The sequence below is a fragment of the Leptidea sinapis genome, chromosome 2 (assembly GCF_905404315.1).
Source record: "Leptidea sinapis chromosome 2, ilLepSina1.1, whole genome shotgun sequence".
Lineage (NCBI taxonomy): Eukaryota > Metazoa > Arthropoda > Insecta > Lepidoptera > Pieridae > Leptidea > Leptidea sinapis.
The window spans coordinates 22,613,022-22,627,913 of NC_066266.1; the positions used below are offsets into that span (position 1 = coordinate 22,613,022).

The 14,892-nt window shown below is 35.3% G+C and overlaps 1 protein-coding gene across 1 annotated transcript in view; it reads left to right on the forward strand.

The window, feature by feature from the left end:
* The first annotated feature begins 388 nt into the window (after positions 1-388).
* LOC126973770 (zinc finger protein 62 homolog) overlaps positions 389-14,892 on the forward strand; it is a 40,747-nt gene continuing 26,243 nt past the window's right edge. Inside the window, exons 1-2 of the mRNA XM_050821094.1 lie at positions 389-654; positions 5,374-5,514. Of these exons, the coding sequence (XP_050677051.1) occupies positions 517-654; positions 5,374-5,514 (279 nt within the window). The 5' untranslated portion in view covers positions 389-516. The remainder of the gene's footprint in view (positions 655-5,373; positions 5,515-14,892) is intronic.

A 14,892-nucleotide genomic window follows, 5' to 3' on the forward strand; every position in this document is an offset into this window, starting at 1 on the left:
GCTTCCGGCTATGACTATGAACGAGACCTTAAACAAATACCCTCATAGCTGTCATTATAACAAATAATAAAATAGTGTAGGTATTTTATTCATTACTGTAAACATTTATTTTATACGTTACCCACCTATTTCGTTATTAATGTATCTACCTAATTAGTATTTATTGTAACTCTGTGTAATTATTGTAACTTTAAATATAACGTCTTAAATTGTGTATAGTATATAACGATTTGCCGCTCAATATATGTATCATGTTAGTTTAAGTATCTCAGTAAGTGAATTTGTATTCTTTTTGAGATAATAAATATTCTGAAATCAAAAAAAAAAATGCAGCTTCGGATTTACTTGGCATCTTGGCAATGGCAACACTAATTTCGTTCTGGGTAAAGCAGCCATTTTGTGGTGTCCCTGTTGCATTTACTTGAACTTTAAAGTATTTTCGTCTATTTTACATGGAAGCATAACTTTTGTTGTGATTTGCAAGTTTATTTTGATTTTTCATTTTTCAAGTTGAAAATGGAGCAAGATGTTGATGAATATATAACTATATGCAGCTTATGCTTGAGTTCGGGACGTACTCTGATTTCATTAAATTGTTCATCGTCTTTATATTCAATATTCCGATTATTAATGAGCGAGTTCGTAGGAGAAGAGGTAAGTTTTAATTTTTCACGATCACACAGCAGAAAAATAAACAATACACCCAAAATTTCAGTTTCAGTAAAGAACTTACATACTTTCCTTTTATTATCCATTAACAAAAAAATACTTCAAAGCGCAACTCGAATTTATTGATAAAAATTATTTTATTTTTTAATGCTTTCCAAAGTGCATTTCAGGCACTTTGCCTTAGATCGAAACGTTATAAGTTATATATTCAATATATATATATATAGACTAGCTATTTATTTTACAAGATTTAGCTGCTTGTTCTAGTACTTTTGGGTAGAAATTATTCTGACCATAAAAGTCCTGGTTTTCTGTTAAATTCTTTGTATATGAGACTTATCCAGCGGACCTTGCAAGGTTTCATATAGGCACCTTCTATATGTTGACAGCAATAGTAACGGACAAGTAACAAAAGAAGGACTCCACACCGTGATATTCGCAAGTGAAGCACCTTTATGGTAGTGTGTGTGCGGTTACGGGGTATACCAGTTACACAATTTTTTCTCCCTTAAATAATCATATATCCACAAATACTATTATATTATTGTTTTTACACATTTTCACAATGCATGACAGCATTTTTTAAATACATTAATGCGACACAAACGGATCTGTTACAGACAATGGCAAATCTCATAATAACGGCTGATTGGCTTGTATTAGTGTGGGGCTATGTATTTACACGTTAACCAACTTATTTTGGTGCCTCACTGTTCTGCAGCCATTTTCAATAACCTATCTATCCTTAGTTTAACTTACTAGAGGTAGACAAATCGAGGTAGAGATAGCATTGGACTATAACTATATTGGACATAACTATGGATAGATAAGATTTTGTCATTAAATGGTGACAGCAATGTATCCGTAAAGATGGATAGGTTATTGAAAATGGCTGTTAGTAATTGAGATTTATATGATTTATGGCTGACAATTTAGTTCATAGAGTGTGCACTTATTACTGTATGTAGAATTATGTGCTGATTCAAACTGAAAAACTGATTGCATTGAGAGATCACTAGTGTTTCCGGTGGATTACAAGATTCAGGTATTAATCAGTTATGTAACAGAGCACCTGCAGTGTGATTTCATGAACAAACATGAATGTTTTTTTAATTATTTTACATACCAACAGCATACAATAATTTTCAATAAAAGTCTAATAGTAACTAAAAGCCAATTAAAAGTTCTCTTGGATAGCAAATGTTTGGTTATTAGTTATTGGCATCTGTTAAAAATTTTAAATGATATTACCACAATTGGACGTAGTTCCTGAAAAACTTTCCAAGCGACAAACATTTTTTTTTATGGAATAGGAGGACAAACATGCGTATGGGTCACCTGTTGTTAAGTGATCACCACCGCCCACAATCTCCCGCAACACCAGAGGAATCACAGGAGCCTTCCCGGCCTTTGAGGAAGGTGTACGCGCTTTTTTTGAAGGTACCCATGTCGTATTGTCCTGGAAACACCGTACAAGGAAACTCATTCCACAGCTTTGTAGTATGTGGAAGAAAGCTCCTTGAAAACCGCACTGAGAAGGACCGTCTAACATCCAGATGGTGAGGATGATATCCTAACATCACATTTTATGGAATTCGTGTTTAAAGTTGAATAAATATTAGTGTATTGTATGTTGTCATTCAAAGAGTGACAGTATGGCTGCCATGTTTTGTCAGTCCGTATTAAATTAATTCTGGTCACATGATTCATTAATATGAATCAATTTTCTGTTCTTAACTCAATTTTGACATGATTGTGGTTTGGAATGTTTTTCTGGAATTACATCCAATTCATCAAACTCTTGTCATATTACATGCTCACAAAACAAAAAAAATATAAATTCATAAGATACCAGTAGGCTTAAAATAATGAAAGCTCTAGAACTTAATATCTTGTGAGATTTTTCTTAGAGAATATTTACACTAACATTTGTGTACATACTTGGAAATCGAAGATGGCTACCACATACTATTAAAAATGTTTGCACGTACTCTTTTGCATATCCCACTACCTAGGACTTAGTGCTAAATCTGGATCTTATTTAAACAGTACAATTTAAACAGTGGAACCATCAAAGCTCTTGCTGTGCTGCTATGTGGCTGAAAAAAAGGGAAAATAGAGGTATTCTTCACTTCTGGGATTCACTATATGACCCAAATAGCCCAATGGTTAGTGACCCTGACTTCTAAGCTAGAGGTCCCGGGTTCGAATCCCGGTAGGTGCAATCATTTATATGTATTTATGTATGTTTAAGTAAGTATATTGTATTAAATATATCGTTGTCTTGTACCCATAGTACAGGCTATGCCTAGTTTAGGGCTAGATAATTTGTGTATAAGTGTCTCAATATTATATAATGCAAGTTAAAGAACAATGGCGAAGTTTCATACTACAAAATATTTGAAATTGAATGGAAGTGTCTCAAGAACTGACGTGTACTAATTAATTCTCTATAATTTTCTGCATCTACTGACATTATTCATTTTTAATTTGGATCCGGGATAATGGAGAAATAAATGATTATTTTGTTTGAGTTTTTAGGTTAGGTTTTTATTTTTATTACTTTACCGTTCTAACTATATTATACTTATCTATTATATTCCAACTAACATGTTCCAACAACAATAACACTGAATAACACCAATTCCAAAAATCTTTAAGGATAGGAACTAGTAACCATAGGCAAATAGTTAGTAAATACCTAATTCCTAATGTCTACGGTACTGTCTACAACTCTATTATGATAAAATGGAAACCTGTTAGGTACTTGATGCAATGGTAATATAGTTTATTTGCAACAAACCAGAGTTGGTTGTCCATAGCTTTATAAGTAATTTTATAAGAGGGAAGTCAAATGCGCAATCCATAGTCGTAGGTACTTCTAAAGTGTGCCTAACCTACGCCCGAATTTAAGGCTCGGGTCGACTTTAACTAAGTACTTCCATTTTTTATAATCTTAAAAAACTGGTAAAATAAGTACCTAGTTTTCTAATGTCTTTTTCTAAATCCAAGATCTTATTTTGTAGAAGTAGGTAGCAGTAAATTAAACAAGCAAAATATTTTATTTTGTTTATTGTTATAAAAACAGCGTACGTTAGACCAAATCGTGGGGCATATCATAGTCCGGTAATGGAGAGCAGAAGTAGTTCAAAATGAGGTTCAGAATTTAAAACGAGAGAAAGATATTATTCAAGTCCAAAACCAAGCCAGGTAAAATAGAAACTACTTATTAAAAAAAGAAAGCACAAAACAACACAACAGCGGTAACTATAATTGATAGGTATTATTAGTATTAGGTAGATCATTGGTGACAGGTATAGAAATTAGAAACTCATTGATCACTTGCTGTCAGTCATATTGACACATAGCTTTCCTTGATCTAACCTAAAATGGATGTGATTTCATAGTTGTGACAGCATATAATGTGAAAATGAAATAAGTATTTTATTTATTTCTCCCGTTCCTTTTGCAATACAATTTTATCCAACAAGTCAATTTATCTACGAAGTTTTTTTTTGTAACTATCCTAACATTAGACGGTTATTCCTATAGTCAGGTAAAATTTCGCCATTGTTCTTTGTAACTTATGAGGGAATCAAACCAGCTACCTCTCGGTTGCCATCCGAGCGCTCTTCTAAACAATTTGAAAGAGTGAGATCTGAACTCAATTTCCTAATATGCAATTATTCGGGTTGAGCAGTTTATGAACTGTAAAGTATAATTGTAGACATGGGAATTTTTAATAATTTTACCCAACAAGACATCTCAAATGTGATCACTTTATTTATGAATTTAAAAATGATGATTTCTATTTATCCAATAAGAAATTCATGGTGCTTTCTAAAAGCACAGTACCAATTAGTATCAGGAGAATTTACTTGGCATTATGGCAATACGATTTTGTTTAATGACATACTTAATACCTTAAAAAGCATTAGTTTTTCTAGAGTTTGTAAGCACTCATAAACACTAAATTGCAAGAAGAGACTGCTTGATATACTCAACTCGCCAAAAACTAAGGGTATGTTCCGATATGCACTTCGACCACTGTACAGTGTGACATCAATTTAGTATACCGTGAAGCCGTTCCTTTATAGCCAGTTATACTGGTTACTATTTAAAACGGAACGCAATCCCTTATACTGTCAGCCGTATTTTTTGACGCAGCATTCAAATGAGTGTATTAAAGTTTTCTAGTTCATTAAAAAAAACTTGTTGGAGTACTGTCAAATTAAAAAAATAATTAATATTTTAGGTACTCGAGTGGTTTTGACTGATCACGTGATCAAAGTACTGCGAGTACCTTACCTCGAAAACGCCAGTGCTCACAGTAGAATATGACGGCGATTTATGACGTCATATATTTACCTAGAGTACTGCGGCAGTCCATAACGGAACGAATTTTTCTATAGTGATAGCACTGTGTAGTGCTCGCAGTGCATATCGGAACATACCCTAAATTTCTTTATGATTTTTCACAGAATATAAATTACCTATATGCTTGTAATAAAGTGTCATATAAATATTTCAAACATAAAATTGTATTGAGTGTTTTAACAATAAGTTTCTCTATATTTTAAGTTTTAACCATATCAATTTTGTTTGTAAGTTTTGTGTGCATTCTTTTTGTGATTTTTAATAAATATTCTTTTGACAATTAAAAAAAAATAAGTCTTATAAATGTGAAAAATGATTTTGTTACAGGTAATTGCCAGTTTTTTGCAGATGAATATATTTATATGTTGGGAATGTATGGCGATGCTGAAAAGAGTTGGCAGATTCAGGAAACAGGTGCAAAATGCACAGCAACATTTGAAAATATTTTCAATGAATAACTCGCAAGAGGTAATATTTATTTGATTTTATTTTATATCTATGTACAAAGGTTCTTAGGTTATCTAAGGGCTACATTTCCCCGGACACCACGGTGGCGCAACCGTACCGAACTAGACGCAATACAGTACCAGAGTCATGCCACCAAATTGGTTCCGCAACCAATCGGACAGCAGGTTAATAACTACCTATAGTATATATTTTGATGGTAGTGGTGACTGGATGCGCCACCATGGCGTCCGTAAGCTAACAAACTAAACACCATAGAGAGTCATGACGCGTCCGAGCGATCTACCGTTGAAAAGCCAGCTTGCTCTTGATGTTGAGTAGTAAGGTCAGGGTGGCTAATTCCGGCATAGTTTTTTTTCACCTTATATTGGAATGCCCATTTCCGATAAATGTTTTGATTTAGGATCAACGTTATGGTTCAATGAAAATGATAATGCTTTAAAGTTTCAAATACCGTGATCTATCTATATATATATATAATGAAACTATCACTAGTACTAGAATATACAACTTTTTTTAAAACTTGAACAGTGGACGGATTTTCCCTTCGAAATCGGGAAAATCCGTCACACTAGAAGTATTTATTGAAATCCTTTGTAGTTTCACGGAAGCACGTAATAAAGACATGCGTTATCAGAAAACAGTCAATTCTGTGCTTAAGGATCTTATAAATAAGATCTATGTAATGTTACATAAATAAAAATCATTTTCGGGGGCAATTTCGGCATATCTTAACAAGCTGTGGTTGTCAACATTTTTAGGTAGTTTAGTTTGGTTAGGTATAGGTATTAGTAGTAGTGTAGTCTAGGAGCTGGACTGTCTCGACATTCACATGATGATGAAGTCTATGTTGATGAGCTTCAACGCATTTTTGAATTATTTTATCAACGAACTCGATGTTAGGGTCCCGATGGAGATCGCTGTTTTGAATGTACCAAGGTGCGAATATAACTTACCTAACTTGTAAATAATAAAATAAATGAATATATAACTCGGCCAAACAAATGAATCAAAAGCCACCAAATTATTATGTAATACTAGGCGAACCCGCGACTACGTTCACGAAAATTAATGTGCATTTATATGATTTTTTTTTATTAAAACCATAACCTTTTGGACAACAAATACCCTTAATGTTGTTCCAGACTACGATGAAGATATTCGTGAAAGTTTTATGAAAGTCTGTCAAGTAGTTCCAGAGATTAGCGTGTAAATTTTTATTTAATTATTGTACTTATGTGTTCATCTACACTCCTTTCTCTACTCCTACCTTCTTAATAAAAAATAGCACACATTTGGTATCGAAAATAGTTTTATTTAAGTAACAATCTTTTAACCTAAAAATAACAAATGGTATTTACCTACTTAGTCTTATAAAAGTTAACAATCAGTCTGATTATAGAAACTATAAAATCAACAAAATATTAAATGAAAAGTATCAAAGATAAACAATATCAAAAACAAAACATTTAAAATAGAACGAAAACTAATTAAGTAAACATAACGGTCGCTTAGCGACTAAAATAATTCGGTAAGTCAAAATTTGTATTACTTATAGAAATTTTTAAACTGTGTCGAGACTGCATACTGTACTCGGCATGTAGTACTTACTACTATCATAATTTTAGATAACTATTTACTGTCATGTACCTACTTGAAGTATTAGTATGTTGTTTGAATATGTTCTTTTAATGAAAATAGAGCTCATCGTCTTCACAATAAAAAATGAAGGCATTTAAAATTTGTTCATCATTATGTAAACTGACCTTTTTGACGATTGATCCATCGGGCACATTATCTAGATCTATTCTTTTAGCCATTTTAAACAAAAGCTTAGGACTTTTAATAGTTTTATAAAATTTGACAGAATAATAAATCTCTTCACCTTGAATATAATTATTTTCTATAATGGCAACATAGTATGTCCACTTATTCCTGTTATAGTACCGTACTAAAACATGGTCATTTATAGAATATAAGTATTCAGGTGTCTTGAGTTTTGTATCATTTTTATAAACGTTACGCTTATTTCTTAAGTTGATTCTTAAACTACTATTTTTAGCCTTACTTTTTTCAGTCTCTTCGTTGCTTTCGGTTTTTGAGACCTGATTTTGTGAGTTATGTGATTGACTCTCAAAATCAGGTACTTTAATTAACGTATCTGAATAAACATCGTCATCATATACATAATCAGAACTTACACTAGAACTAGATCGAGAAATTTGTTTTTCTCGTTTTATTATTTTCGCGTGCTTGCTATGGTCCAAACTCTTGTCATTCTTCTCTAGGTGAGGTATTTTATTTTCTTTTCCTTTGCTCTTTTTGCCAATTCCTTTTCCTTTAACTGTTGTTACTATTTTCTTTGCAGGAATCTGAATTGAAGTAGTGTTAGTATTAATAATTTTAGTTTTCTTTGCAGATTTTAATCCTGAAGGTCCTGGTTTTATATCCTCATGTGGTGTCGTTGCGGCTTTTATAATTACGTTGGATGTAATTTTAACTTTAGGGGTATCAAGTTCGTGATTTTCAAAACAATCAGGCATATCCTGGCTATTTATTGCGGTAAAAGGTTTTGACTGAGAGCTGTCCCTTGCTAAATTACTTAAGAGAACTACGCTATCTGTATTTTTCTTCACCAGATTTGACTGTATTTTTCTTTTTATATTTTTTTTACTATTTTCTTCATCAATTTTGAACTTGACCACGTCGTCGTGACTTCTGCACCTGATGCCACTTTTCGTCTTTTTGGTTTGGAAATATTTTCGCTGCGTTGAACTTTTTGGAGAAGTAGCTCTTCAAAAGAGATTGTATTATTCTCTGCTTAATCATTGGATAAATTTATTTGTTTTTCATTACTACAAAATTGGTTATTGATACTGTTAAGAGTGATGCATAATAACGTCTGAGGATCCTTTCTCAACTGATTATGTGGGTTTAAAACATTATGTTGCCAACGTTTTAGTTGTAATGGATCGAATAGCCGTTCTTCAATTTCATTTCGATTTGTTGGATAGATGCCTGCCTTTCTGAACCCATTTCGTAAAATTTGAGGATTTATGTTGGTCCATATTGATCCAATCAATCTGGAGAAATCCTTTTTTGGCAATGGTTTACCAATATTTAGCCTTTGCCACTGGACTAACATTATATCCCATTGATCCTTAAATGATTTCATGACTGAAACATCCAGTGGTTGTAAGACGTGACTGGTATGGGCCGGTATTTTTAATATCGTCACGTTAGCTCTGCGAGCTTCTTGTATGATATTTAAGCCAACATGCGTAGAGTGGCCGTCATAAATTAAAAGTGCTGGACGTTAGTTTGCCTAACGTAGGCAAAAAAGTTTTTTTAAAAAATGCTTCGAAGACTTCAGACTCCATCCAGCCATTCTTAGTAGCGGCATATGGTGTGCCCGGATAAGCGTCTGGAGAAGTCCACTCATCCCATACGTTTTTACCTTTAAAAATAATGAGTGGTGGTGTTTTTTGTCCAGCCGCACTAGCACCTAGAAGAACCGTTGTATTATCTTTTCCCGGCGTTGCAATGACCCTTGTAGCTGCGTAGCCTCTCACACCAATAGTTTTTGTTTTTGATGGGTCTTTCGAGAAGCTTGTCTCGTCCAAGTTCCAGATCAGATGAGGTTTATCTTGTAAATCTAATTCTTTTATAGTTTTTTCTAAGAGATCAAAATATGGATAAACTATATACGGATCTATGGCAGTTTTACGAGCATACTCCACAGCTTGGGGTTATTTAATCGATAAATTATGGCGTTTTGAAAGAAACCAATCTTTGCCTGGTGTCCCATTTTTGAATGACTTTATACAAATTTAGTTTTAGAAAGATACATTATTTACTTTTATGTATTCTCCAACCATATCTAACACTTCTGCTCTTGTCAATCCAAAGACATAAGTTTCCATAGTATGAAGACAGGATGCCAGACTCATTTCAACTTCGGAAGATAGAATGGTTTTCCGCCCAATCATATTAGAGCTTCTTTTTTTATGTACGTGATCCATTATTGTCATTCTTGGTATTTTGTATATTTGTGCAGCTTTATAACCACTTAACGTGCCATTACGCACTGCCAAGACGGCTTCACGTAGTTGAGTTTTATCATAATCACCTCTATTTGTATGTCTTTTATATTTACATACCATTATGAATGACTGTGACGATGATGATATGAATTGAAACAATTTAATCAATACAAATTAAGATTCAGCGAATATATAATTTTAAATTTAGTACACATACAAGAACTATTTTTGATCTTCAGAATAACAAAATAAGGTTTCATTAATCGATTGTGGTAGCGATTCTTCTATAACTGTTGCAAATATTACATGAAATATATTATCTTTCAAATGAACTTTCTTTGAACTCTAAGTATGTACCATAGAAATCAGAATAAATTTCTTATTATTCCGATTTCTATGGTATGAACCTACCTAGTATCTATGACGAATATTCATTGGTTCACTTTTAAATTTACAATTCGTCATGTGACGATTTAGCCCCTTTCAAAGTAGACGGAATTAAGCACTTAACGATTTTGTGGTTATAAATTTGTAAAGTTGAATAAATCCAATAATTTGCAGCGTTATCTCGCAAAATAATACACGAAACCTTTACAAGTACGCTCAACTATATATATTGAAGTCATTTGATATTGTAAGTAACATAATTTAAACTTACCTTAGAACATACGGCAGTGTATTGACACTCACATTTCACTTTGAAAAATCAACTGAACTTTGAACACTGTTTTACCCGTTTTTATAGCGACTAGCACCATCTAGGAAATTTTGTTAGAAGTCAATAGCAATGTTGTTTTACCGACACGTTTACAAACGCTACAGCTCGACTATAACGAACATAATTTCAAGTAGACGGCTTCACCCCATAGACGGAATATGCCACCCTGACCTTATAAATTATATTTGTGTATATTCTATTTTTTTTTTATCTAAGTCGGATCTGCGATCAGTCACAAGACTATAAGCGGATGAGTTGGGTGAGTATGACGTTTAGACGAAGAGACCAGTGTCTCATCTGCCTTCCTATAACACATCCTTCCTTTTCAGCCTTTTCGTCGCTCTGGGACGGATTAGGAGATCATTAGCCAGGGTATTTGGGTGAACCGAGAGGCGATCAGCGTATTTCCTTTTGAATTTATCAATTTCCGACTGAACACTGGGAACGCCAAGATATTGTTGGATCTCGTCATTTCTGGAAAACCATGGGGCACTTGTGATGGTACGCAGGATGTTGTTTTGCACACGTTGGATGAGCATGATGTTGCTTTTGCTAGCAGAGCCCCACAGTGGGCTTCAATACAGCATTGTAGATTAGAAGCTTATTGTCAGTAGACAGGACAGAGTTTTTACCCATGAGCCAGTGAAGGTTTCGGAACCTATGATTAATTTCATCCCGTTTCTTCTTTATGTGAGAAATCCAGGTAAATCTTTAGGTATCAGGTATTTCACTTTCTCAGAATCTGGTAGAACATCAGAGCCAAGTTTGACAGGAGGGCAATTTCCCCTTCTCAACGAGAAGGTGATGTGGTTCGATTTTTGAGCACTTGCCCGAATGCGCCATTTATTCATCCATGCATGGGTCTCGTCTAAAAGTTGTTGGAGCTTATTACTAGCCTGTGCTGGGTCTTCATCGCTTGCAAGGTAGGCTACATCATCGGCATATGTTGCTACGGTGACGTCTTCAGATACCGGTAAGTCTGAAGTAAATATGCTATACATTACGGACCAGTACTGAACCCTGTGGAACGCCGGCTTCAATTTTTCGTAGCGTAGATCTGGCATCTCTCTGTTTCACTTGGAAAAGCCTGTCTTCCAGGTAGGACTTGATGATGAGGTAGAGAGAGTGTGGAAGTTTGTCTTTAACTTTGCACAATAGCCCTTTGTGCCAGACTCTGTCAAATGCTTGGTGAACGTCTAAAAATGCCGCAGAGCAGAAAAGTTTCATTTCAAAGCAGCGTCTGATCTCGTGATGAACCCGATGCATCTGCTCAATTGTCGAGTGCTGTTTCCGAAACCCGAACTGGTGCTTTGGAATGATGTTGCAGTTTACCATGAGTTCATTCAAGCGGACTAAAAATATTTTTTCCCATAATTTTGATATCACTGGAGTTAAACTTATTGGTCGGAATGATGAAGCTTCATGAGGAGGTTTTCCAACTTTGTGAATCATAATAATTTCCGATACTTTCCAGATTATGGGAAAATATGAAGTTCTCATGGTAGCATTAAAGAGTGAGGCAAGAAATGTTATGCATTTTCTGGGAAGATTTTTAAGAACTGTGGGAGTAATTAAATCAAATCCAGGTGCCTTATTGGAATTCAGTCGTCTAATCTCATACGCGATTTCCTTTGGAGATGTGGGTCGGAGAGGCAGGCATAGCTGGAGATCTTGTCCAAGTACTTTATCAATCTCAGATTCATCTCCACCATCATTCACCTTGCATACATTTTCAAGATAATTGGCAAATACTTCTGCTTTCTCAGCGTCCGTTCGAGCCCATGAGTTTGATTGTTTGAGGGGAGCGTGATGTTCTTGCGGCTTTGCAAAGGATTTAGCAGCTTTCCAAAGCGACGTTTCGCCCTTTCCCTGAGGTGACAATCTTTCGAGAGTATTTCGGAATGAAGAATTTGCCTGATCTTGCAATAGCTTCTTTAGCTGTTTTGCTGCTCGGTTGAAGGCGGTTTTATCTGCAGGATGGCGAGATTGATGCCAGATTCTTCGTAGTCTTCGTTTCTCTCTAAGGCTTTCTTTAATATCTGCTGATTGTAGTGACATCTTTGGAAGGCGAGTGGAGACTGGTGACTTTTTCCACGCCGATACTTGGATCAGGTTTGTGAGGTACAAGCAAGCATTGTCAATATCCTCCGGAGTTTTCATAGGAACATTTAACTGGATATATTCGTCCAAGAAATTACGAAAGCCATGCCAGTCAGTTTTTCCACTAGATAAGGAGTCAGATGGCTCGGCATGAATGACTGAAGTACTTAAGGTGAGGATTACCGGCGTATGATCAGATGAACCGTCAAGGCTCGATTCTACAGTGGAGTAAAGATGGCTGATCCCCTTGGTTACAAAGAAGTCCAACAAATCTGGAGTCTTGTTAATATCTGTTGGCCAGCTCGTCGGTTCTCCCGAGGATATTGGAGTGAGGTGGAGACTATCAAAGCAGCTTTTAAGCGCTCGGCCTCTAGGAAGAGTCATGCGAGAACCCCAATATGTATGCTTAGCGTTCCAGTCCCCTCCTGATATGAATTTGGTTCCAAGGTGAGAAAAGTAGTCTTGAAACATTTGATAGGTTATTTTATGCTTAGGTGGGCAGTAAACGGCGGACAATGTAATCGGACCTGCTCCGTCATCAAGTCTTATGGTAGTAGCCTGAATATGTTGGGTAGAGTATGCCTCCAGCACGGTATGTTTAAGGTTTGATCTTATCACTATTGCGGTGCCCGCATGAGCTTTGCCTATGTCAGGATGAGGCGTAAAGTAGATGTTGAAATCCTTCATTCGGTAGAGACTATTTTTTGAGGAATGTGACTCGGAGATAAGAACTATGTCAAGATTATTATTTTTAATTACTTCTTATTAATGTATTATCGTATATTTTTTTAAGTAATGATTGATATATTTTTTTATGAAAATAAGGGACGAGACCATCAGGACGTTCAGCTCATGGTAATTGATACGCCCTGCCCATTACATTGCAGTGCCGCTCAGAATTCTTGAAAACCCCAAAAATTCTGAGCGACGCTACAGCTGCGCTCGTCACCTTGAGACATAAGATGTTAAGTTTCATTTGCCCAGTAATTTCACTAGCTACGGTGCCCTTCAGACCGAAACACAGTAATGCTTACACATTACAAATAGGCGCCGTTGTGGTACCCATAATCTAGCCGGCATCCTGTGCAAAGGAGCCTCCCACTGGTAAATATGATATGCTTATTGGTCTGTAGTTTTGTAGGTCTATTTTTGACTTGCACCATGTTTCATCTTCTGCGGTATGGACTCTGTCGAAAATTCATTCTTAATAGAGTAAGAGCCCGTGAACCCCAGACCTACGTTATTTTATAAAAGCTGAAAGTTTGTCAGCGCATGCTCCCAACACTGATAAGAACGATGGACCATTATGGTGTTTGGGTTGCAGTGGCTTTGGCAGGTAAACGGTAGTAAAAGTGTGTAAAAAACCGATCTAAATACATCAAATAATAACTGCGATTTTTCGGTATTACCTTTAGAATATTATTAATAATAACGTTATTCATTGCCAGACACTTAACATCGTGTCAACCCCTTGCCAGACACTTAATGTTCATGAAATTATAATTTTACTTACGTCATAGTATAAAAGCTGATTTTATATATAATACTTGGTTAATAAGTAGATGATGTTTCCTCATTAGCCAGCACTTTTGATAGTTCTAACCCCTTGCCAGACAAGCATGTAGGGTAGCTGTAGGAGAGCGCGAGGCAGTACGCATATGGGTGAGTGCGAGTGAGATGGCGAGTTAAGTCTACCGCGGTCCCTCACTGCGCAGTTGTTATTTCTACTCCGCATGTATTCTTTAGTACTCAATACTTGTTTACATCAGCTAAAATAATGTTATATACTATCTTCTAGTAATATTAATTTAATATTCATTATTAATTAACAATATAAAATATTTGAATGATATACGATATGATACGTAGATTATATGTATACAATGTATTTTACACACCTTTAGTTCCGTTTACCTGCCAAAGCCACTGTAACCCAAACTCCATAATGGTCTATCGCTCTTCTGTGTTTGGAGCATGCGCTGTCAAACTTTCAGCTTTTATAAAATAACGTAGGTCTGGGGTTTACGGGCTCTTAGACTATAACCTTTTAAATGTGATTAAGGGTTTATTTTTCGGTTATTGTTAGTAAGTCTTGTTTTTGTATACGTTAAAACACAGCTATAACAAAAATGATATAAGTGCGATTCAGTGGGAGGCTTCTTTGCAGAGGATGCGGGCTAGATTATGGGTACCACAACGGCACCTATTTCTGCCGTAAAGCAGTCATGTGTAAGCATTATTTTTATGTTTCGGTACGAAGCGCGCCGTTGCTAGTGAAATTACTGGGCAAATGAGACTTAATATCTTATGTCTCAAGGTGACGCGCGCGCAATTGTAGTGCTGTATGTATGCTTAGAATTTTTGGGTTTTCAAGAATCCTGAGTGGCACTGCATTGTAATGGGCAGGTCTTATCAATTACCATCAGCTCAACGTCCTGCTCGTCTTGTCCCTTATTATCATAAAAAAAGATTCAAATGATACGCATATTAATGCAAACGGTACTGATATTTTGAAGTATG